The sequence below is a fragment of the Diadema antillarum genome, unplaced genomic scaffold (genome assembly GCF_040938485.1).
Source record: "Diadema antillarum isolate AM-2024a unplaced genomic scaffold, OU_Dant_1.0 seq00000710_RagTag, whole genome shotgun sequence".
Taxonomy (NCBI): Eukaryota; Metazoa; Echinodermata; class Echinoidea; order Diadematoida; family Diadematidae; genus Diadema; species Diadema antillarum.
This window is the reverse complement of record NW_027271614.1, coordinates 26179-53215: the sequence shown is the minus strand read 5'-3', so window position 1 is coordinate 53215 and position 27037 is coordinate 26179. Positions and strand designations below refer to the sequence as shown.

At 37.8% G+C, this 27037-nt stretch overlaps 1 protein-coding gene across 1 annotated transcript in view; it reads left to right on the top strand.

Moving 5' to 3' along the window:
• LOC139737854 (tyrosine-protein kinase CSK-like) overlaps window positions 1-10587 on the top strand; it is a 45411-nt gene extending 34824 nt beyond the window's left edge. Inside the window, exons 5-11 of the mRNA XM_071648524.1 lie at window positions 450-669; window positions 2131-2236; window positions 4262-4327; window positions 5139-5241; window positions 6663-6747; window positions 8210-8283; window positions 10323-10587. Of these exons, the coding sequence (XP_071504625.1) occupies window positions 450-669; window positions 2131-2236; window positions 4262-4327; window positions 5139-5241; window positions 6663-6747; window positions 8210-8283; window positions 10323-10587 (919 nt within the window). The remainder of the gene's footprint in view (window positions 1-449; window positions 670-2130; window positions 2237-4261; window positions 4328-5138; window positions 5242-6662; window positions 6748-8209; window positions 8284-10322) is intronic.
• The last annotated feature ends 16450 nt before the right edge of the window (window positions 10588-27037 follow it).

The following is a 27037-nucleotide window of genomic DNA, read 5'->3' as shown; positions in this document are numbered from 1 at the left end:
AACTCTGTGCCACATGGGCTGTGGCTAAAGCCAAGGCATACTAATGTGGTGTCCTTCAGATTTGCAATTGGTATAATATCTATTTGGCTAATGAGAAATCAGGAATTTATGCGAAAGGTAGAATTGAGGTTTGCCAAGAAAACATTATGTTTTCTTCTACATTGCCATTTTTTAATTATTGTGATTCTAACTCTTCACATGCACTTGATTATGCTATGTCAAGATCGACCAATGAGTTGAGTGTTGCCATTCGTATTATAAAAGTGCTTTATTTCAAGATTTGTAAATCACAGACTGACCCAGCTCCAACCCTCTCTTTGCCCCAGTGACACTCCATGCCAAGCCCTCTGTAACATTTGTCATAGCGCAAAGCTATGCATGCGAATCTGTGTACTGAAGTACAAATGTCTTTGGTTTCTGACACTGCTCTTGCTGACTATCTCACCAAGGTGGTTCCATGGCAAGATCACCCGTGAGCAAGCAGAGGACCTCTTGAGACCGCGCGAGGACGGGCTGTTTCTGGTCCGCGAGAGCACCAACTATCCCGGGGACTACACGCTGTGTGTGTCCTACCAGGGCAAGATCGAGCACTACCGGGTCATCTACCAGAAGAACAAGCTGACCATCGACAGTGAGGAGTACTTTGAGAATCCAACCAAACTTGTCGAGGTGAGGGGCTCCTAGATTATCACCGCATTGCTTCCTAATTCCACATCACTACTTTCCTTCTTTTTCTTTTTCTTCTCTTTTTTTTTATAACCTGGAGTAACCCTTGTCTGTATTCGTGAATCTCTGATATTAGAGAGCGATGGTGATGATAACTTTGTTGAGAATTGTTCCCGATGGAATGAGATTTCGGGTATGAAATGCCTGTAATTAATTCTTATTGGCCATTGTCTCATCAGAATGGGCAAGATGTATGGGCCTTTCAGTCAAGGGACCATTGCACAGGTGATGTGGTACAAATCTCACCCCATCACTAAAACCAAATACCTAGTCTCTGCCCTACAATTCTCTTGACATCCTTTGTTCATATGGGGGGGGGATCTGAAATAAATATCTACATCATATCATACAACACCTAAAATTGATGTACCTATCCGATTGGTCGATTGCCCATCATGTGACATTCAGTTAAAAGTTCCGTCATACGCTGTGGCTGTCGGCCATGCAATTTTGTGTGCGCAAAAATGGATAGCGCATAGCTGACATCACCAATTTCCATTGACTCCCGTGTTAAACTCACGATTGACTCTAAGTTTTTGTTCCATTACATGGTTCTGATGTCACGTAATAAACATTTGCCGCAAGCACTCAACAATTACAAGCACGTACTTTTAGTCACTCATTTTTGTAAACAACTTTTACCGATATGTACACGGTGACTGTGACTGTGCAGCTACTCATTCGTCTTTCTCGGAAAATGGTTGCCATTTCTGTGCTAAATTTAAGAATCTATATGGACCACATCTGTTGACATTTGAGGTGTTGTATAAAACAAATAGTGTATTGTCTTTACTCATGCAATGGAACAAGATTTCACACTCGGTGAAAGCTGAGGCGCACTATTCACCTCATTGAATAGAGCGCCTTTGTCTTTCACCTCGTGCGAAATCTTGTACCATACCACTCGTGACCATTCACTATTTGTATACTGTAAGAGGGTACTCAAGATATCGCCTTTTGAAGGGATGGTATACTTTTGGTTGAGATGGGGATTCAGATTTTAACTTTTTGCAAGATGATTATAAACCACTTATATGAAATAGTAAAGAGCATCCAGTTTTAATGGGAATTCAATGTTTGTGTGATGAAAATTAGTTTTGAAATGGTCAAGATATCCAAAAACAAAGAGGTCATAGTAAAATGTGGGAGTCACCTTTTATTTGGACTACTTTGTTTTGTTTTGTTTTTAGAAATATGACATCATCCTTGTTCACTGTGATTTGTTATGAATTATGAAAATATTCTTATCCCTTATCCCAATCATTATAAATTCTTCTCTGTACCCAGTATAACCAATTTATAGATGTTCAAATGCAAAAGTATGAAAGTCATCCAGAGTTCTCCTTCAAAAACGAAAAATTAACCCGTCCCTTTGTCAATTCCTCGTGCACACTGCTTCCCCAGCACTACCAAGCCAAGGCGGACGGACTCTGCGTGCGACTGATCAAGGCCTTACCAAAGAAGGGCGGACAACTCAACCTCTCCGTGGACTCGGAGGCATTCATACAGAGTGAGTCTGTTCCGTCCATGCCGCGACGCCACTGATGTATCCAAATTCTACAGGAAAATTGGTAGTGGGTACATGTAGAGCCCCACCCTAGAGGGAGGGACAAGCTGGGGGGGGGGGTCTGATTTGACTATGACAAGTCTATAAAGTCTTTGTGAATAGACTTGCTCAGATGTAGAAATTGTAGTGGAGGCTTGTTCACATTTTAAAAGAAAAGATTTGGAGATGGAAAACATTTTAGGAGGGAAATTGTAGCAGTGTTACAATGGTGCATTTCACAACATTAGTAGCATTCCTGACAATAATGAGAATGATAATGAGAATAATGATAATGATAATGATGACACTGGTGATAGTGATAGTGATAATTTATATTGCTGTTGATATTATTGTCATTATCATTATTATCGTTAGCATCATTATTACTGTCATATGTTATTTTTCTACTTTAATCATCATTACTATTACTGTCATTACTCCATGTCAAGGCATACACATAAATTGACACTCTCTAATGATGAGCTTCTTGCTGCTGTTCAACTAAGCGAGAAAGGAGCAAATGAAAAAAAACAAAACAAAACCATCTTCCCCTACAACTACTGTATAAACACTAATGGAAACTTCTTAGTATTGCATATGAATACATGTTTGACTGTGATGAGAACTACGCGAGATTTTATTCCTGCAGTGGAAATTTACTTTCTGTTGTGAGCCTGACTGAGTTCCATTCCATCTTAAGAACACCATCCGTGCATTTCCTTGTGTCAAATTTCTTCCTTCGTTACATGTGATGCTTTGTCTTACACATGTAAACGACTGCCAGTCTTGAGGAGAAATCAAAACTAAGGGGGCGGGGCAGTAAAACAACTGAAATTTGAAACTGATGAAGTTGAGCTTTGTTTGAGTGTTATTGTTAGTATTATTGTTGGTCAGCACAATTAGGATGCTCATAACTCTCTCACTGGCATGTCCATCTCAAGCACTATACATTTGTGTGGTTGAAGAAAAACTAAAGGGGACGGAGAAAAGAGAGAAAAAGAGAAGGTGAAAAGAGGAAATGGATGTGCAAATTTAAAGCCTTGGGTAGAGAAACAATGAAAGTAATTTGTTAGTCAACTTAAAAAAAGACAAATATAGAATGTCAAATCAACATCCTGAGTGCTATTGAACTTTTGGCAACAGAGAATGTCCTTTTTGTTCAAAATGTATGGAAAAAGGTAAAAGGCTCAGTGAATCCTTATGTGAATGAATGAATGAATGAATGAATGAATGAATGAATGAATGAATGAATGAATGAATGAATGAATGAATGAATGAATGAATGAATGAATGAATGAATGAATGAATGAATGAATGAATGAATGAATGAATGAATGAATGAATGAATGAATGAATGAATGCATGTATGAATGGATGATTCCATTATTCAGTGCGATAATAACCATTGTAAACTGATGTCCTTTGTTTCGGGCATTGTCACCAAATACACATGTTTTAAATGTGCTCCTCTCTAACATATTCCCCTTTTTGTCCCCTTTAATACCAAGTGATCTCTTTTTAAAAGCTTCTTTGTGGATAGTGTAAAATATTAGAATCAAGTGCATGTGCATATCATCAATGTGCACTGCATAAGATCCACTTTTTTTGGAATATTGCCTGTGTCCAGTGTCAAGGGTACATTTGAGAAAATACGCTCCTAAATTTGACATGTTTTAGGAGAAAATCTACAGGAAATTACTTAATGGATTTTCTCCTGAAATATGACAAATTTAATGTACTTTAATAAAATCTGAATGATCCTGAGCTACTGATGTTTCTACAAGAATCCATACACTCATTTATTTTATGCAATATTTGCTGGTACATTGTATTATGATTATTTTATGAATGGTGTCTTCCAATTTTGTCATAGTGAGTATCAGTTCATGTTAAAGACCACCAAAACTGTAATGGTTTTAAAGCAAGCCCACAAATTGCTCATTTATGTGTTTTTCTGTCCTTCATTTTTTCATCATTTCTCTGCATTAGGTGGCTGGGCCATAAACAAAAGAGACATTATCATTGGAGGCTGCATTGGTGCTGGAAACTTTGGAGGTAAGTGCCTGTAAGCATTGGGGATGCCACTGCATCATCAAAAATAAAACAGAGGTATATATGAAATTATATAGCAAATTATACTGTATGGGACATGGTTGTATATACTCAAGGGGTTACAATGTCTGATAATTCATTGATATATTGTAATGTGCAGTAATACATGTGTGTAATGTGAAGTATATTCTGCTGCATATGGACTGTCGCAGGTTCTCAGCTAAGTTTGCTAATTTTCCCAGAATCAGGACTGAAATGAGGATGGCAAAGAGATCCTGTCAGCAGTCTGCAAAGATTTTTTTGCTTAATTCATTTGTGTTTGAGTAGAAGACATTAATGGGGATATCTTCTCTCTGTTCTCACTACAGCTTGAGGTTCTCCCCTTTTGCTTTTGATTGTTATCTACAATTATTTAAAAAAAAAAGTTGACATGAAAGCATACTGTATACGCCGAATATTTCGCGAGGTTTTTATTTTTGCGAATTTCGTGAGTCGGGTGCTATTCGCGAAATTAAAGACACACTAAAATGTTGACTCTGATCCCGATGTGAATGTTAGGTACAAGTGTACATTTCTCCGTTCAGTACAGGACTCCATGATCTCGAATTTATCACTCGTGAAATCGTGGGGAATTCCTGTTTTGTGAAAATTTAGACTCGCAAAATATATGGCGTATACAGTATGGGAGTATTCGCCTTTCTTTGCAAGTATATGTACATATAATTGCACCTAACAGCCTCTCACAAGAGATGTATTCATGAGTTGGGGAAAAAAGTATATAGTTGTATCTATAAGTATATATTTTGAAACACAGATGTATTGGAGGGGACATACCAAGGCAAGAAAGTAGCCATCAAGCAGGTGAAGGACAACAGTACAGCAGCACAGGCATTCCTAGCAGAGGCATCGGTCATGACGTGAGTACCCAGGGGGCAAGAATCTCTTGGGCTGTGTTTTTTATGTGAAACTTTTTTGGCCGTAATCAGCATCGTGAATCATGATGACTGTAAAAGTGAAAATTTTCGCGGTGTTAAAATTTTTGCGCATTTCGCGCAACGAGAAACCAACGCGAAAATAAAAGCATGCGAATATTTTTGTGTGCCGTATGTTCCAGTAGTTGACTTCTTGATTTTGCGGAATTAATAACATGCGAAACTCTTCTTATCCGGCCGAGCGCGAAAAATTAGTCACGCGAAAATATCCACTTTTACAGTAGTGCAAAACATGGGTATGTTCCGACTCACTGTGCTATAAACGCTGTTTCAAGACGCTGATTCAAGATGAACAAAAAGGTGCATTTACGATCGCCGATTCTCTCTAATCATGTTCAGTGGGGAAGTATAAACACAAAATCGCGTATGTTGAACAGCTTGCTACAATAGGGGTTAAAAGTACTTCAACAATGCACAGTGCATGTTAGTATGTATCGGCTCTTTCTTGAGTGTGCAAAAATTGAGCTTAAGCAATACCCTGCGAATGGCATTTTGGATCAATGTTTTAAAATGCTGATTCTACCTTTGCAAATTGCCACCTTAGGCAGATGTTTTGACTGGAAACATGGGGTGGTTGTGATTGCACTTGTGATTCTGATTGTGATAGACAAGTGATCATGATTGTGATTGTGATTGTGATTGTGATTGTGATTGTGATTGTGGTTGTGGTTGTGGTTGTGGTTGTGATTGTGGTTGTGGTTGTGGTTGTGGTTGTGGTTGTGGTTGTGGTTGTGGTTGTGGTTGTGGTTGTGGTTGTGGTTGTGGTTGTGGTTGTGGTTGTGGTTGTGGTTGTGGTTGTGGTTGTGGTTGTGGTTGTGGTTGCGGTTGCAGTCGTGGTTGTGGTCGTGGTTGTGGTTTTGGTTGTAGTTGAGGTTGTGGTTAAGGTTATGATTGCGGTTGCAGTCGCGGTCATGCTCGTGGTCGTTATCCTGATCGTGATTGTAATTGCTGTTGTGGTCATGATTGCGATAGTGATTCTTATTGTGATTGTGATTGTAACTTTGATTGTGATTTCGATTTTGTTTGTGATTGTGATGTGTGATTGTGATTTTTATTCTGATTAAGTGATAAGGATTGCAATTTTGAATGTGACCATGATTGCTATTCTTAGTTGTAATTATGATTATGATCGTAATTGTGATTGAAATTGTGATTGTCACTATGTTTACGTGATTGTGATTGCAAAAATTAGAATCCTTACTATGCATTGCACTTGGTTATCATATATAACATATAGTTTCTTCAGTGCCCGACATGACCCTATCACTTTTATATCATTTCCCTAACTACGTAATTTGAAGTAATTTCACATAATTTATATCTTATTCATTTGCTTTTTCTTTCAGGACATTAAAACATCCAAACTTGGTTCAACTCTTAGGTGTTGTTTTGGGAAATCCTCTGTATATTGTGCTGGAATTTATGTCAAAGGTGAGTGGATATGAAGTAAAGGCACAGAACGAAAGCTAGACTGTAACAAATATTGTACAAATGTACTTTCAAAGCAAAACTCATTTAACTTACTTCTTATAACATTTCCTCAATCATTGTATAACACCTTTGGTTTCAAAACTCATTTGTGCTTTTTGGTAAGTGCACTCGTTTATTTGACCATATCCTTTCACTTGTACCTAAGATTAATGGTAGAAGGAAGTAAAACATATTCATTGACGGAACTATTAGATGCAAATAAGAGGCACCACACTCAAGTGTGAAATATGATGCCAATCTAAGTCTGTTTTTCATCAACTCTTGTGGGCATGTGCTTGTGCCAAGGCGTGTAATCACTTTATAGCTGGGAATAAAGACATTGGCAGCATACATGCATGCTGATGTTTTCCTTTAATATGAAAATGGAAATCATTACAGCCCAGTAGAAGAGAATAGAAAAACGACAGCAGTAACAGTAAATGGCAACTTTACACAGTATTTCTTCAAAACTGAACTATGTATTGAAAGCAAGTGAAGGCATGAGACTCGTGATGATACGCCTTGTAGTCACCCATGGTAATAAGAAGAAATGTGTACTTAACAGCATCCAGCATGTAAGCTTTTGCAGAGTCCCTGAATTCTTGACTTTGATATCTTAAAGGAAACCAAAACCCAAAGAAAAATGTGGATTGAGTGAGAGCAGCAACATTAGTACAGCACATCAGTGAAAGTTTGAGGAAAATCGGACAATCGATGCAAATTTTATGAATTTTTAAAGTGTTGGTGTTGGAACCACTAGATAAGGAGACTACTTAAGTTTGTGACATACCGGTATGTTTGGACAACAATATAAAGAAAATATAAAGAAAATTCAATATGCTTTCACTTTTCCAGCGTAATGAAAGAGCACAGACTAACTGCTTTTAGAAAGCAGGGGAATAATTACTACCCTTATCATTCCAGTATCAAGTTGATGGAATGTGTTAATTTCATGAAAAATGAATTTTTGTGGAATTCTCTTTATATTTTCATTACATTGTTGTCCACACATGACATCATGAATTTTAGTAGTCTCCTTATCAAGTCATTACAGCACCAAAACTTTAAAAATTGATAACTTTTGCATCAGTTGTCTGATTCTCCTCAAACTTTCACTGATGTGTTCTTCTAATGTTGCTGCTTTCACTCAATCCACATTGCTCGTTTGGTTTTGATTTCCTTTGATAGCTATAACATTCAGAAAGTGATCCCACAGAAATGAGGAAATTGTTAATTTTTGTACAATACAATGTACAAGAACAATGTTTACAAGGTACTTGAACATAGCAGTGCCTGACAAATTATGTGTGGCACGCTATGGAGCATTTCTTGTTTCCTTCTCTCTTTGTCTGCTAATGACGAAAGGAAGGTGTCAGTTGTGGATAGTTATCTATTAAAGATCAACTGGTATTTTCTCTTTCAGGGTAATCTGGTTGACTACTTAAGATCGAGAGGTCGCAATGTAATAACACCAAGACATCTACTCAAATTCGCCAGGTGAGATATCAATGAAAAAAGACCGGACAATCTTAGGTCTTTATATGGTTGATTTGCACCTCCTAGAGAGTGGTGGTAAAATTAGATTGAAGTATACAAACGCTGTATGTATATCCTTGGAATTTTTGACCACATAATTTCTTTTTTTCTTAGCTTGAATGCACTTTGATTTAACAAAGTATATTTGTGAAGTGTGGATTTAGTTTGTGTAGTAAAATCTGTGTCAAGTGCCTGAGGTCGTTTCTTTCATTGATGGGTAAACATGGAAGGTTCCATATTCTTTAGTTGTTGCTTGGCAGAGTTTGAATTACAAAATTGATTTTTGGGAATGTACGCTTTTCTCTCTTTTTTTTTCCTGGGGATGGGGGATGATATATAACACTTACTGTAGCTACTTCAATCCATATTACAGTAATTTAATGTCAGTTGTCATTAATTGCACCCACGTACAGAATTATGAGGGCAAATAAGCCAGTTCGTAATTAGCTCATGTACACCTTGGTACAAATGACCTTTCTTTTTTCTCAGCTGGTTAGGCACTTCACTTGTTTTCAAAGCGGTGTACAATGCATAAGCTGCCCGACATAACAATAAATGGAATTCGTGTTCAAACAAAGTATGAACTTGTGTTTAGACCAGGTGACCAGAATAGTCCGTCAGTTGACACTTTAGCAGGCATCGAATTCCTTGTTTCGTATTGAATGCAATAACAACGGTTACCTTTTCCTTTTGATATTGCCAAATACCAGTCTTGCTGCCAGGTTGATGTGCTGGTAAGCACTATTTAGATAAGGATCACATGAAAGATTCATCATATCACAGATGCTTATCTCAGTGAATTAATAAACCAAAATGCCTGTTGGTACAAATGACCTTTTTCTTCTCATGCGCAAAGTGGAATTACGAACTGGTCTATTGCTTTTATGACTGACTTTAAGAAATAGAAAATGGGTTAGATGAAGCCTTAGATTTTTTTTTTTTTGTATTCTCTCTTTGTCTTCAAAACAGAAATGTACACGTACAAGTACCTTCAGTGTGTGTGAACAAAAGGAACTAATTGAAAGAAAAATAAATGTACTGGATGGTTATAAAAGCACACCTAAACATGAAAGGAACACGTACAATAATATTTGTTGTCTATTTTTCAAGAAATTCAATACATATTAATATATACGTATCTGCGTATCAAAGTGCTAGAACATTTGATTTCATTTTCTTATATACTAGTGTGTGCACATGTGTGTATGGATATAGGAGATAGGTCAAGTATAATATGCATTGTGATTGGTTAGACTGCATCACATGATTGTGTAGGGTACGGCTGTGCCCCATACTGTTGATTTTGGCATGGGGGACAAATTGGTAGTAGCACTAGTAGTAGGGCCAACACCTACGGAAATGCATGTAGATGGAGAGGTTTGTTTACTATTACAATTAGTGCCTGATATTGCATGCACTTATTGTATAATATACTTTATTATGGTGCTTTGCCAGGTGATGATAAATATGCCATATATAAGTATGTATGTTTATATGCACATTTTGCATGATTCAGTGTTGTGATATTTCTGATAAATCACATGAATTTACACATCTAGAAAAGCACTTGGAGAGCGCAGAACTCTGCCAAACCATCAATTGGAACCACCCATACACGGATAAAATTTCCCAATATAGAAGCCTTTTGTTACGTCATCCGACTCCAGCTGTGCTGTGCCTTGCCTGCGCAGAGCACACACGTAGTGCGCGTATGTAAACCTCCAGTACACGCAGCTAGAACTCCCAAGTTCATTGCCCTTATATGCCAAAAGAGCAAAAATCCTTCAAAAATCCATAAAAATTCCTGGGTCACTATTGAAATGGAATCATCTGTTCCTTGTGTCATTATTGACTTTTCCTGCAAGTTTCATTCAAATCCGTCCACAACTTTTTGAGTTATTTTGAAAACAGACAAACCAACCCCGGTGATCACTATACCTCATCCTTCCTTCCCTGGCGGAGGTAATAATCATTTCATCTGTTTCCACATTCTCTGCCAGTGATGTGTGCAATGGCATGGCCTATCTGGAGGAGCAGAAGTTTGTACATCGGGACCTCGCGGCCCGCAACATCCTGGTGTCGGAGCAGGACGTGGCCAAGGTGTCCGACTTTGGCCTGTCCCAGGAGGCCACCCTCAACCAGGAAGGGGGCAAGTTTCCCATCAAGTGGACCTCGCCCGAGGCACTGCGCAAGAAGGTGGGCGTGTCTTGTTGGCGCAATCAAAATGCCTGCCAGAATTTTGCTCAAATTCTGGTAGAAATGTGAAGGGGAATGTAGGACAATAAATTTAAATGAATTTCAGGCTCTATTCCTTTAACAGTAGGTTATTATAAGATATTTTTATCCCTCCGCCAGGAAGTGTCGCCAGGGGATTATGCTTTTGTGTTTTATGTGGACTTTGTAATTTAAGAACCGTTTGGGGTATCCAAATGAAACTTGGCATATGTATGTACGTATGAGTGGACGAAGCTGTGCCTATCAACTTGTAGTCGCATACGCTTATAGTCAAAGTCTATTAAGTGAAGGTCAAATTTTTATAAATTTCATTATTTCTCCCATACACGTATCTGCACAATGCGTAAAAGTATTTTCATGAAACTTACTGCATACATTTTATGTATAACCAGTTAAAGATTCTCTAGGGAAAGTTTTATTCCATGGGGTCAAAGCTCTCCTGAAAATGCTAAGATTCCACTTTTCTCGTCCATATCTCGAAATACCTCAAGTTATCTCTGTGAAACTTAGTACATATACAATTTATACATTCATTGCCTGACAGTGCTCCTCTTTGCAATTTTTTGAGTCATGGGGTAAAAGGTCGAGGGTCAAAGTTCAGGTTAAAATGCTGAAGTTAAACTATTTAATGCTGAAAATACACTATTTTCTCCATGCCTCAGAAAGGACTAAATGTATCCACATCATAGAGAGTGGTCTTTAAATGCATTACTGCACAGTGATTCTGTAGGAAAAGATGTGGGCTATGGGGTCAAAGGTCAAGGGAAATGCTGCAATTTCACTATTTTTGCCCATATTTTGAAAAGGGCTCAGAACATCATGAAAATAGGTGTATTATCGCCAGATAATGATTTTTGCCAGTAATGTGAAACTGTCCTCTCACATTGACAAGACTGGGAGATCAGTGTGAAATAGCCGAGGCATACTAGTCGCCATAGTGACATTTCTAGTGAGATTCTAGAAGGTCTCAAGTATATTTCAGACTCTAGAATGTTCCCAATCAATAAGCATTTGCATCACAGGGAATAATTTCCCTTCTCGAAATTGAATAGCAATATTTGTCCATGGATATACATTTTGAACACAATGGTGTACAATTCTGTGTAATGAAATTGCTACACAAATTACATTTTGTAAAGCAGTCGTACAAAAATGCATAGCAAATTGCTATGCGATACCAGGAAAATTATTCCGTGCATCATAGCAGCAACGTTATCACACTGATTGAAAACACAGGAAAAACTACTTATGAATGGGCACAATTATCTTGGGTAGGCATATTGGCTCTTTCAGCATTTTGTGAAGAGAATTTTTTTTGTGTGTGTGCGTGCACTCATACACACACCCACGTACACACAGGATAAATGCTTTCTATAATTGTTAGTTCCGTTGTTTTCATTCACAGAACTTATGAACAGAGCTCCTGGTGTATTCCATTTCGACCCAGTGAATTTCAGGATAAAGCATCCACTACAGACTGACTCATTGAACTACCTGTGGATTGAGCAAGCAATTCAAAAACTGTTCCGTTTATTGGGGGGGGGGGGGGGGGGGGGGGAAAGCAACACAAATTTGCAAGAGAGAATGCAAATGCACAAACATGCAAAAATGTAACGAATCAAAATGAGGACCCTTTACAAGCTCAAAGGCAACAGGATTGGTAAGGGGTAGTAATAATTTTTTTCTTTCTTTTTTTTCCCCACTGGGATATTTATTATTCTACATCAGACATATATTCATCTGTACACGTAATACATCATAGTATTTCAAATAACATCATAACATTTCAAATACAATACAATATAATACATATCAAGAAAACAGGTGTCTAAACAGACACCATGTTTTCTGAAACACTTGCAACTTATGAGGGTAGTAATAATGCTCTAGGAATGAGTTCTTCTTTTTGACATCATAATTTTGTATTCTATTGCAATTTTGTAATCGTGTTTCCCCTTCTATTGTGTTTGTGATTAGGAGTTTTCTTCCATGTCTGACGTGTGGAGCTACGGAATCCTTCTATGGGAGCTGTATTCCTTTGGCAGAGTGCCATATCCAAGAGTGGTAAGGATATTTGAAAAGCTCTGAAACTACATGTATGAAGGGCAAGCCTTTCTCCCTAAAACAAACAAACAAACAAACAAACAAACAAACAAACAAACAAACTGCAGCAAACAAAGAACCAAACATAATCTGACTTTTCTAACTTCTAGTCTCCTCAAGAATTGTATGACTTAAACTCATTCCTGATCTGTCAGTATGAATTATGTATGTTCCTAGTTTACATTTAGTATGATTATTTGTTGACATAATGTTGGAAAAGCTCTTTGATATTGTGGCAGAAATCTGTAGAGTACTGCATGGTATGCCCAAAAACCAATTTGATGGTCGTGTTGCCGTCATGTTGCTCCCATTCAATAATCATGATAATGCACACAGGGAAATCCATAACACAGGCAATAACTGAACCAATTTTACCAAGCTGGTACCCCCTTGGGGAGGGTTGCAATTTTATTCAGGCCTTGGCTTGGACCATGCTTGTTTATATCTGAGGTGTTGTATAAAACAAATAATGAATGATTCTTCATTCATGCAATGAACAAAAAGTTTACATCCCATTATAGATAAGATGCTCTGTGCTACTGGGCTTCCAATTCATTGAAATAGTATCTAAACATTTGCACAGAAACTCACACCTGAACGTTTGCCTCGTTTGAAATTTTGTATTATGGACTGTTCATACATGTAGATTCGTAGATTAGTTAGTTTGGTATCTTTCTTGTTTCCCCCAAATTATTTCCCCCCCCCCCATCTTTTTCATCCTTTCCTTGATTTAACACCCAGCCCTTGTCTGAAGTGGTGGCTTACGTAGAAAAAGGCTACAGGATGGAGTCCCCGGAAGGGTGCCCGGACTACATGTACAAAGTCATGAAAGACTGCTGGGAAATCAACGCCCACAAACGGCCGACGTTTGCCAAGATTCGCACCATGCTCAACCACTTCATGTCGCGGTGAGCACGCTCTCACTCGGTGGGGGGTGTCGGCGGAAAAGGTTCCATGGCAATGTGGCGGATGGTGTCGTTGCTTTTTGACGTGGGAAAACTCCTTTTGCCGCACCCCTCGTGGGGGTTCACGCTCGCTTCTGGCTTGCATCTGTAATCCTTAATTGTATTGTGAGCACACGCGTGTGCTGTGGCACTGTTTAAAGACTCACAGAGCAATGTTTGTAAGTAAGCACAAGTACCCAGATCACAAATGGTATTTCTATCACTGGCTGCCTGCCGTATGTATTTTGTTGGATCGTCCAGTGGTAATGCTAAGTAGTAGGTAGTGTATGCCCTAGACTCACCATTATCTCTCCAATAGTAAGATATCATTGGCAGCTATGTCACACGGTAGCGTATTGCACTGTAGCCTTTCAAAAAGTTCGCGTCTCAAAGGCGGTGCTTTTTTCCACAATGTCATGGACGAGCATTTTAGGGGATCTTTTGTCTCCATGGCAACCTTTGTCATGCAAATATGCAGTTTATGAGGTTATTTCGTACCTTCTTTTTTCCACATTGAAACCTGTTCAGTAGTGTGTCCAAATCAACTTTCGTAAAATAAAAACAAATGAAACCAGCTTAAGAATGGTTGACGGGTCCTCTGAATGTTGGCTTGCGTACAGTGTAGAAGGTGCAGAAGATATGTGGATATTTCTTTAAGGCAAAATCAGTTTTGCAGAAGCAGTTGTCATTGATAAAGGCTAAATGATTGGCTTTCTGGAAAGATTGACAAGCACAGCTCAAATGACTTGACAAAACTTGCAACCCTTACACTTTATCACAACTTCTGTTGCTTGGACATGGGTGGCATTTGGTCGGGGTGGTTACTTTTTCACATCGCTTGCACAGTCTGGAAAGAATATTTTGACTTGATAAGGAATCAAAGTTTCACCATGCGGCTGGTGCCTTTGATACTTAGTACTTTCCATTGTAGGTAATCCTGGCAAGGGTAATCCTGGTACGACAGTGTCTGTCACACGTGTGCAGAGAACATGCATGCCTGGTCGAAGCACAGCGTTTCATCGCCTCTTTCGTTCTTTGCTACAAAAGGCTCAGTTTGTCCATTCGTTTTACCCACTGATCTCTTAAAGAAAGTATCTGGATGTCTCATCGTCACATTCATGATGTACAAACAAGTGAAGCCGCTGCCCCACCATCGTACCAGGCACACACTCTATGGGTACTTGAAAGCATTTCCCAGCAGAGACTGTCGCAAAGATCACATGATGTTGTGAGCTCCGCCAACAAGTGTATGGGCGATGCGCATGGTAAGATGGCGGCCTGGTGGCTTCAAAGTGATTGGCCAATGTGATATCCAGATACTTCCTATAGAGATCAGTGGTTTTACCATACATTCCTTTGACCTTACCTGTCCAGTGATTGAAGCCCTCAGAGAATGAAATATCCCTTCACTGTGGGTGTATGCATGTCGTCCAAATGATAGTATGTGTCTGCTGTTGTTGCTATGTTTCCCTTGCCATATTGTGCTGAAGTACATTGTAGCAGCAGTCAAGTGACCAAGGTATGGTTGTCTTAGTAATTCTGAGTTTGCCTGCCCACTGAAAAACCTTTGCAACAATGAGGTCCAAACATTGAAGAAATATTGACATCTGTAGAATTAGGACTATATAAAGTGACATATGTCTTAAAAAAAACAACAGCTTTTGATATCTTTTTTTTCAAAGTAGGGAGTGCTTGGTAACAAAGTTGCATGGGGGGGGGGGGGGAGTTGTAGAATCACTACAACTCTCCTTTTGCTACTACATGGTATCATTTTTGCAATGTGTCAGCAGTGTATTTGATACACTGAGGCCCGTTTCATAAAAGATGTTAGGATGCCAACTCTTGCTGGAATGACAATTTCCCGTAGCAGCAGCCAATCAGGAAGCTGCATTCTTGTCGTTCCCATGACAATTGTCATTCCTGCAAGAGTTGTTATTATATCAACTTTTTATGGAACGGGGCCCTGGTATTTAATGACTTTTCGTGTGGGAATACAAGATGTACACCTGCAAGACCTGTACAGGCAAAACGAACAATTGTAAAATCTGACAGAAATGTGAATGTCACAGACGTTGTTGTTACACATGAGTGAATAAGTGATCATATTGATTGACTCCTGATATATAAATCATAAGAGATAAAAGCAAGGAGTCTTCACAACAAAAATGATACTCAACCCTACAAACTCAAAGCTATGTGTACTGTATTTAAAGTGTACCATGCATCACAAAACCCTCAAAAAATGGTGTGGTTCATTTCCTGTTGTCTCTGCATTTCCACCGCAAGGTTTGAGGCTCCATTTCTTCCACGACAGTTCGTCATTTATCTTTATCATCACAGGGTCCATGCTGTCCTTTCCATGTAAAACCATATTAACAATTACACTCTTGGATTTTACCATTTGTGCTAACTAGCCCCAACTTGACATGGTTCTTAAATGTGACCCTGCACCACAAATCAACAAAAAATCGCCAGACGTGGATCTTAAGTTAAATACAAATTCTGAAAGAGCAGACTTTAAGCTTTAGAATGATGTATAACTCAATTCAAATGAACTCTCCTAACCTATCTAGATATTGAATTAAAAAAAAAAAATACCACACACTCTGGAAAAGTGTGAATTGAGAAAAGAGGCTCTGAAGTACAGGGTCTATTCAAGTGCTTAATCTTTACCTTGCTAGCTGTGCAGTGAATAGGACAAAAAAGCAGGATGTAAACCATCATGGCAACAACAATAAATGTATTATCAGATTCAGCTGAAATTGAGCATGCTTAATTAACACATTCTGGCCATAATTAATGCCAACTTTGAAAGCAGTAGCATTATCTTTTCAAAAGTTATTAGAGTTGAAAGTGAAGAGTGTGCAAAGGATTTTCAGGAAAAGAAAAAAGGGGCTTATTGCACTCCTCTAAAAAAAAAAAAAGGTTTTAGAAAAACTGCTGAAAACACACTTTCCCATTCATTGTATAATCCCAAACTTAGGAATAATTTAGAAGAAGAATAGCTCTTTCAGAATATGTGAAAAACTCGAAATTGACTTGGACCCGTTTCACCTTTTTTGAGTCCTCAATTAAAATCACGGGGTGCAACTTTTTGTTGGTTTTGTGATGCATGGTCACATATACATGCATTCTTCAAAAATGCATCTAGAGATTGTGGACAACTCCAGCTTTCTCTGCAAGCTACTTGCACCACTGTCAGTTTTACGAGGGACAAAAGCTTGATATTATGCCAGAATTGCTTATTTTTGTTGTCATTGCTGTCTTTGTGTGGTACAGCATTATCACATGGTTATATAATTGTTTTTTTTTTCATGTGTACATGGTAAAGGTGATAGATGACTTGAACAACTGGCACTGAAAAAAAAAAGAAAAAAAAAAGAAAAGAGAAGAAGATATAAAATGAGTGCAATTCATTTTGGGTGGTGCTGTAATCAGCCATGCCAGCAATTCTGTGTTCTAGTTTTATGCTTCCTTCGTTCCAACTTCTTAATTGCAGCAGCCTCAATACATTCAAGTCTGCACTGAAGACTTATCTTTTCCAGCAACTTTGTGTATGATGTGTGACACTTTTTGGGAGGTGGGCGCCTTTGAATGTTTCTACAGATAAATGGCGCCATACAAATGCTGTTTCATCATCATCATCATCATCATCATCATCACTGTTCATGGAATTTGTGAACATTGTTGTGTTGGTAGGACAGATTGGATACAAAGTGTTTATCTATACAGTGGAATTTGAATGTCTGCCATCATTTATATCTTCTTCTTTTTTCACTGTTTATACTTTCAGGAAAAAAATGCACTTTATCCAAAAAGAGACTTGTAACATGCATGCCAGACCAGTTTATTCCTAAAGTTCCAGTTTTATCCCTGGAGTGGTAATGTTCTCAAGGTTCACCGAAAGATGTGCAATTCTACGTTGAATGCATAAAAGAATATGTCAGTCAGGGGAATTTTTCCAGTATTGTGTTTGGCAATGTTTGTGCTGTTGCATGAACTCATGTGAATGTATATGGTGTTCAAAGATTGTAGCATGAAGTATGGTGTGCTTTGTGAAGGTGGGGAGGGCAGTAGATTAGACTTCAGCCCCAGCTGTTTCATAGGTGTTTCAGTCAAGTGTCAAATACACCACACTCTGTTGCATTCCAGAACTATTAGCATGTACTGCCTTGGGAGTTGAAGGTTATATTACACATGCGTGTTGGCTTTAGTGTTTGTGGGTAGTTGCTATGCAATTTGGAGTTGCCCCAGAAGGTGATGCTTTGGGCAGGTTCAGAGCGTGTTTGTGCAGTTACAGTATTTTGTTGTTTGTCTCCATGACATGCCACGCAATAGTTTGTCCTGCAAAGCTGTGCTTCATGAGGGAATGCATCAATGTATTTGGGACAGCAGGCACTGGAGACCACCATGGGAAGAATGTTGCTCATAAATTATGTATTTTAAAAACTACAGAAGGGATTTTTGCTCATAACTTATGTATTTCAAACACTGTATCATGTTGTAAGACTAATGGCCAGTGCACCCAGAGACTAATTCACATTTCAAGGAATTTCTATCCCGTCGTCATTTGCAAACTTTTCTGCCGAGTACCGAGTGGCGCTCTATATTTCGAACAGTCGAGAAACTCAGAAGCAAGTCTATTTTTGTTTTTGTTTTTGAAAGGAAATCCTATTTTTCTTCCCAGAGAATCTTGTGTGTAGCTAGAGTATGTTTTATATGAAATTAGATTATAGAGAGAGAGAGAGATACATAAACTCATTTATTTTAGAAAGCAAAAATAGGAGGCAAGAGAGGATTGAAAATATATATGAATATGTGTCCTTATGCAAAGCACACACGGTTTGTGTTTGTGCCATTGATGATGTACATACATGCAGAGACTTTATGCCTTTTGCTCTATTATAATGTAAAAATGCTGGCATTTTTATAAGTTATTTACATGTACACTGTGTATGAGTGTAAGTGTTAGTGACATGAAGAAATATGATGTTTTAGCTGTAATAGAAATGCTACATACACCCACTGGTAGAATGATAATGTTAAAGTTTAAAGTAAGTACACATGTACATGTATGTTTATGTACATGTATGTTATTGTGCTCCTGTAGAAGTGTTACTGTATGTCTAATGGTATATGAAGCTTTAAGTTTAACTATGCTAGTCTGTTTTTCCTGAAAGCTTATTAGGAAATTGTATGTTTATGGGCACCGAACAATACATTTGTTGCACACAGGTGTTCGTCACTCTATGTTTTATTTACCTTTTTTGTTTTATTTGTCACTGATAGTGTAGTATGATCTTTTTACCAGCTTGGAAAGGAGGCCGTAATGAATTCTCCACAGTTTTGGTCCATTTACAATCTACAATGTATATTATGTGTGAAATGCCCAAAAGTGCAAGAAGCAAAACCACGATGGCTCATATTGGTACATTTGTACATCTGCTACATTCATCGGTCTTAGCGGTCTCTAGATCTGTCTGTGCGTCCCTTCAAATGATTTCTCTCCTCATCGTCAAAGCACAAAATGCAAAGACTTTTATCTTGTGTGTGTGCACGTGTCTAGTTTATACACAAGCACGATGAATACTACGTGTAGTATACTGCAGCCTTTTATGATTTTCCTTCATTTAAAATTTTGTTAGATTTTTTTTGTTGTTGTTTAAAAGTATTTTGTAGACTTTATACGTAGTTGCACAGGTTTTGAAATACGTATTGAAAGTCTAACTTCACTGAATGTCGATATTCTATGTGTAGTTCATATAGTTTGTTACATTTTTTTATCCATTGCAACATCACTTGTCTTGCCATTATACTGAAGGCGTCTACCAACACTGTTTTTTTTTTAAACAATTTTTCTTTTGTATTCCATTATTTTGTTCGAAATATTTAACATTACCAAGGACCAGACTCTGTTATGCATTTTAGATCGTTACCTCATCCTTTGTTATTTGATTTACGAGGTGCTTCGTCAGTTTCATAAAACTGTTGTGTAATGCCTGTGCAAGTTACACCTCATTCTGCACAATATATAGAGGACTTTTTTTGCCCTTGATATTATTTCAAGTCTTTTCAGCAGGGTATGTGTGTAGCAAAAGACCCCTGCAATGAGAGGAAATGTGTGCAACATAGTGCAAATGCAAGTGCTATTTGTTCAGACTGAAAATGGTTTGTTTGTCCATCTCTCAGTCTCTGGAAATTTTCCTTGTGTGGCCAGTCATGATGAGTATGCGTCCTGAAGGACAATGTCAGTCATTTCAATGTATCTGAAATCTTCCAACATATTCCTGTTTTGTCTGCCTTGTCTGAAAAAAAGAAGATGTTTTGGGACTCTGGCTACATTCAGTCACATTATCTATTTCATGTTTTTTATTTATTTCTCTCCTTTGCTTTTAACCATTTTTTTTTTTTTTTTTTTTTGTTGGCTAGCAAAAACCATGTGTATAGTTGACATCTTGTAGATTGAATACAGCATGAAATAGATTTTTTTTTTTCTGCTTAAGTTTTTTTTTTTCCTTTCTCATGTCTAGTTAAGTTGCCCAATGTTCAAGTTGTCTCTGAACAAGGAAAATGACACTAATCCTCTTATCTTTAGACATGCTCTTAAGGTGTGCAGGTTCTCACCAAGTCTTTTTCCCAAGGGCACCTTGTTCTGTGACACGTTACATCATAAACTATACATACCGGGCAGCGACGTCAGAGGGGTACGTGTATGTCATGCGAAAGGGGGCGAAATTTTTAACGGATGCAAGATAAACTAACACTGAGGGCGAGAGCTAGAATTCTGGTTAAGTTATTAGGTCTCGGGGTAATTTTTGCTGCAGAAGTTATCTCCTGGTCCTCCCTCTGAAATTTGACTGCCCATCCTATGTGAAAAGAACATTAGATTTGCCAATTTCAGAGAGAAACACAAACTTTAATCTTTTCATACATGTTGGCCAATCTAAGAATTAAGTCATGAATTTAAACAATTTCAAACAACTTGCAAATTCTTAAACCAAAACAAGCAATTATGTATGAAATTCCAAGGGTCCCATTCATCCATTTGCATAGCGCAATGTGCTGGGTAAGACATTTGCTGACAGTATTACTAGTCACCTTGGTCCTTCTTCTGTTGTATGATGCATTAAAAAAGGGGAGGTCATAGTTTCATAAATTTTAACCAACAAGAATTATTGTTTTGTTTTGTTTTTACTCTCCCTGAAAAAATTGTAATCAACAGATACAGCACCAAACTGCAGAATGCAGTTTCTTGGATTTGGAGGGTTAGAGCCTAAAGGCTGGGGGGGGGGGGGGGGGGGGGGGGGGAACATTCCAAATTTACACTCGAACAGAATTTCCTAAAATATCTTATCATATATTGGACTGTCAAAATCAAACTATTACATTGTATCATGTTTTAAGACTTGCTATGGACCAAGTTTATGAGAAAGCAGATTTGCGCTTGACCATCATTATAATGTAAATGTTATCAGTATTTTTGTTGCCATATGACCACAGTGTACAGTCTGAGATTCCATTTTCGCACTGCGAATCAACTTGCCTTCCTGGCCCTTAAGACATTTTTTTTGTCAGTGTCCTCAACATGATACAATAATTGTATCGATGTTTACCATTAAGCCTGTGGTTTGTTCAGCTCAGATTTTTCCAAGAAATGTTTCATTGCTACAATGTGTACATGTACCATTATTTCAAATAGTTCTGTATTTACTTCTCCAGAGCTTGTAAAGTATTGCAAATCACTCCTTACTTAAAAGAAGGCAGCAGGTTTGGACTAAAAAGAACTCCTCAATTACACTTGCTGTTGCCAAACACAACTACCTGAGAGTGATTAACTTAAAGCTCAGGTTCTTTACATTGCTGCCTCTTTAGTTTTGCCTTTTTTTTTTCCCCTTCCTGAGTACATGCACAGTATTATGCCAAAGTTGTTGCTGTTTTTTTTTTTTATTTGATCATAACAGCTTTGAAGTTACTATGAGAGTACCAGCCATCTATACAAACTAACTTTTCACAGATACATGTATCAATGATATGACAATTTGTTTGTGTTTTTTTCCCTGCCAGAGTGCGTTTGCAATCCACTTTGAACGAGTACATACAGTGTATAGACAATCCCATTCTTAGCAGGTATATGTAAGGTACATAGCTAAATGTCATTCTGCAAGGTTTCTGTTTTTTGTTTGGTTTTTTTTTTTTTTTTGGGGGGGGGGGGTTGTGTTTTTTTTAATGGAGGTGTGGCTCTGGGAGATAAAAATTTTCCCAGATCTTTCCTCAGGCAGGGAGTTTGTATACATCTCCTTTTAGAATTGGGTCGGAAGTGTCTACATACATGTACACCCTTTATCTGCGGGTTGCTCTGAATTTGAAGGATATGTTTGCTATGAAGAAAGAAGAATTTTGATAAGCCACAAAGTTGTGCTATTTCTCCTGGTCTACAGTTTTCAAAAGAAGATATTAACTTTTTCCTTTTCTTTTTGCCAGGAAAGTAAAGAAAGGGGAAACAACAGCATAGCTTTAATTACTCCAACCTAATTTACTACATGCCACTCCATCAGTGTGGCCATTGATATATAGAAAGCATGCACAATACACCCACCACCATTACAAGAAGAAAAAAAAAAAGATTAGTGTAAAATCACATGCTCAGAATGAAACAGGTACAATTTATATTGCACAGTGCTACATCAAAAATATGTTTTTGTTCTAATTTACTGAAAAATCATGAAGGCTGTAACCATTTTTACTTCCTATGGCATACATTAGCACCAGGAAAGAGATTTTGAACAACGGAATGAGCTTATTCTGTTTTTCCACTATTTTTATAATGTTTTTGTTGTTGGTGTTATTGTTGTGGCCATTATTGAGTAGCCCTGACTGTAGCCAGAGATCTTTTTTCTTTTCTTTAAAAAAAAAAAAACATATTCGTACATGTCTTTTATCCAGAATTTAGTCACTTTAGCTGGAGGAGAAATGAGGGTTAATCACGTAAAACTCACATGATTTTTGTATGTCATGATTTAAATCAGAGTAAGAATGAAATAAATAAATACATTAGAGCACCCTCCAAGAGTGTGTGTGTGAGAGAAAGAGAGAGAGAGAGAGAGAGAAGAAAATCAGGAAGTACATGTAGTCATGTGTTGAAATGTGAAATTATGCAGAAACGGAATGACTGTCTGTTTTCAGTGTACCCCCATGTAGTGCAACAACGGTGCGTTCTAGAAGTGTGTTGCAAAGTAATAAAAATGTCTTTTTCCAGAATACTTTCAGAGCAGTCTGCCCATTGCATTATCATTACGGTGTAGTTTGGTGTTCCATATCCTGTGTTGCCGTGGTTTCTGTGTTTCAAAAAAGCAAGCACTGCGATCAATCCCCCAATTTTCAGCAGGACTGACACTGCAAGATAGACTACTAAATCTTACTATCATAAAATGCTTTCATTCCATTTAGACAAGATGATTTCCAAAGACCATTTCTGTTTATGTATTAAAATTCATTTCAATTCATTCTTTTCCTACGGCTTAGGAATGAAGCATTTCGTTCACCTGTTGCCTCCCATCAAGTTCCATAGGCAGGAAATCACTTAGTTGTTGCTAGGTAGGGCAAAACTCTGCCAAGCTTTGCGGTTAAGGGCAACTTTTATGAACAAATCATACATAGAATTAGAATACAAGTACTGTATGTGCATTACTAAAACGGTCTACTGCACATGATCGGGGGCATGTTTTCAAAAGTGGGGGGGGGGGGGGCGCAAGCACAAACAAAATAATAAAAAAAGGCCTTACCCATGCTCCATCGGCTGGCAAACGTCAAAAGCTTAACGACATTCTTTTTTTTTTTCTGATGCCACTTCTGGGGTGAAAAAAGTGGGGGGGGGGGGGGTGAAGTGGTTACACGTCCCTATGCATTCCTATGTATTATACATACATAAAGGGGGGGGGGGGGGGGGGGGGCAAGCCCACCCCCCCCCCCAGTTCCGCCGGCCCTGCATATAACAAGTGAGAGGCCAGTAGTTATGCTACATGTAGATGATGGAACACATGATTTAATTACAGTTGCCCATAACAGTGCATGGCCTGGTTTTAAATGTGCACAATTTGTGGAGGGAAAATCAGAACAAAATGTATGTACATGTATGTTAGCTGTGATCCCACAAAGCACCCAGTGTCACACCAAATATTAATATTGATTTCATTGTGACAGTTTGGTCAATTCCACCTCATTATTATTCAACTTGCCTTTAATACGTAAGTGTAAAAGCAAATAAATGGAATGACAGAATGTTCACTCAAATCTTGACTCAAACTCATACAAGTTATGGAACTTAAAACACAGATTCACAACAAAGACATGATTATTAAAAAAAAGCACACAGTCGTGTGCAAACTTGTACATCAGGTTGTTATTCCCTCACAAGTTTCCTTTTGATCGATTATCAACTAATTTTTCTTGTTTGATTTCAAATGAAAAAACAAGCAAAACAATGCATCTTCTGCATCCAATTTTTGTTGAGAAATATCATGTGCAAATGAAATAGCTGCAGAATGGCAAGTTGAGTGCATGAGCACATCATTACTAAAAAAAAAAAAAAAAGATGTTTATACGTCACTAGAGTCTGTATGAGCGAGACTATCCTCAGAGAGTGGCGCTAAGTGCTTCCATATGGCAAAGTTGCAAAACTGACGGAAAGCTGTTCCTGAAGCACTTCATCAGCCTATCTGGGCTATTGTGTTGTATTGATGAAATGGCCCAGTGGTTCTGTCTCTCCCACTTGGCCTGGTTGTCTTCTGGGGAAAAAACATCTGCTTCACCTCTGCCAAGAGGTTATAACATGCTCCTCTCTCCCACTCTCATATCCAATGCTTCCGAACTCTTACACATTCACACACTTTGAAGATATGCGTTCACATTATGTAGACAGATGGGTAGATGAATATATAATCAGTCAAACCTGCCTTTAGCAGCCACCTTTTTCGTCTCCCTTGGGTGGCCACTATTTACAGGTTTGACTGTACTAGCATATCTAATTATCCATCTGTCTACTGTAAAAGTGGATATTTTCATGCGAGTAATTTTTCATGCTCGGGTGGATGAGATGAGTTTCATGTGTTTTTAATTCCACGGAATCATGACATAAACTACTGGAATGCATAGTATAAGAAATACAGTCACATGGAAACTCGATATAAATATATCTAATATAACAAAAATTACTGAAATACTAACTAATTTCTCTGGTTCCAATGAACTTATTTCCTTTGTTTTGCATTTCTTATTGACTACTGCCAGAAGAAGATATCTGATTTAAAGAACAAATTGTATTGGTCCCAAGGATCTGGTTATACCGAGTTTCTACTGTAATATTTGCATGCTTTTATTTGAGGGAGAAAGGTTTGCGGTGACACCATGCGGCGGTGATATATAATATAAATATATACATGTATATATATATATATATATATATATATATATATATATATATATATATATATATATATATATATATATATATATATATATATTTTGGAAGGACAGTATACCGTGTCCCCAGGAGGTCCGCTGATTTCGATTCCAGAAAATCTTTCCACATGTGGGTAGCAACACTGACAGACAAAAAGACGAAAACTTGAAGAGGAATACTGCTCTCACTACTCGCATTTTTTTTTCTTTTTTTAAAAAATAGCTACGGAAATGAAAATAACTTACACACTTAGCCTGAGACACGGCAGAAAATACACACACACAAAGACTGACTTCCCAATGTACGAAGACAAATAGAATGTGTTTCTTGTACACATCAGCAGAAACACACAACCAAACAAGAGGGGCAAAGATTTCAGCAACCATGCACATGAAGTGAAATGATTCACAAAGGTGATAATCAATGGATAGCAAACTAATCTATCATTCCCATTTCTCCATTTTACATTACACCTACATAGGTATCAACAAAACTTGCGTCAAAAGGCATGAATGAAAAGCGAGCCTGCAACTACCAGCAATGGATGTACACATATATATCGCGCACAGGGATGTTGATCATTGTTGCAAAAGTTCACATCTCCACAAAAGATGGCCTAGAAATATTAATCACTTCCCTTTATGCATTGGGATACTCTTGTGAATAGGATAGACACATTTGCTCTTTTTTCTTAATTGATTTGATAATTATTTGAGGTATCATCTTTAGAAAATGCATTTCATCAAGCCGAAACCATGCAGCACATGAAAAATTACAGTAACACAGTTAAAAATCAGAGCCGCATTCAATTGAAAAAAAAAGAAGACATAATGTGCATGCAACATTCATCGCACCAAATTTAACCACTCATTGGAATGTACAGCCCAACATTAATTTCTTGTTTTCCTATTCACCAACTAAGTATGGCAAAAATGAAGCATGTAGCTAGCTGATTGCCATGCAGATAGCAGATAATGTGCCTTTAGGAAAATTCCTTGACATCCCAAGTATCAAATGTTTCACATTAATAGTCCATTAATATCACAGTGTGTAACAGGGATGGAGATATTAAGCCCAAAGAATCCTGTTTGACATTTATTCCCAGACACTTAGATAAGGTTCCATTATGAGATCACAAAATAAAACCTTGCACCGTGACTTTGCAAAAGATTCCATTCAGGAGATCTTTTTACTTTTCATGCACTTAAATATTGTACGTACAAGTCATTGTGAAATAAAGAACTCTTCTTATATATTATTTACAATCGTATACTATACACAGAGGATAATTTTCTTGAGCGTTTTGTGAACAAGAACAAGATACAATGTAAGGCATTCTTTGAGGGAACTTCCCATTTGACAAAAAAAAAAAAATCAGACTGGGTTCCTACTTTTTAGAACACCAAAACTGAGTGACTAGTGGCCGACAAATTATGAACATATTTTGCATAAGGTAATCCTACATAGATTTCTGTATTCAACTTATACATTGACGATGTGATCAATTAAAACTTCATCTTTGGCAAAAATATATATACAAACACTAACAAAGCTATCTTCAGAGATTGAAAACTACATCACACATGGTACAACCGGAACCGTACATCGTTCTTTCTCAATGTAATCCATGCTGTGCTCTGTTATATTATGCATATGGCATTGCACGATTGCTGTTCTCGCATCTACATATAGTACAAATCATGCCTTGAGAGTAAATAGATCCTAAACCTCACAAACGGGAGAATTTTACCTGTGTCAACAAAACTATTGCAGCAGAGGATAAAACCAGAACTACTTGGACACTCAGACAGACCCTAAACTCTCAAATGTCATCTGCACTTGTGCAATGATGTCTTGTTCATGGTTTCCCACAGGTGTGAGAAGATTTGGAATTTCTCGGTTGTTTCTACTTGCATCCTGAAACTGTTACGACTTTGACGAGGATTATGAGTGTCAGATTAGCAGCCCTTTTTCC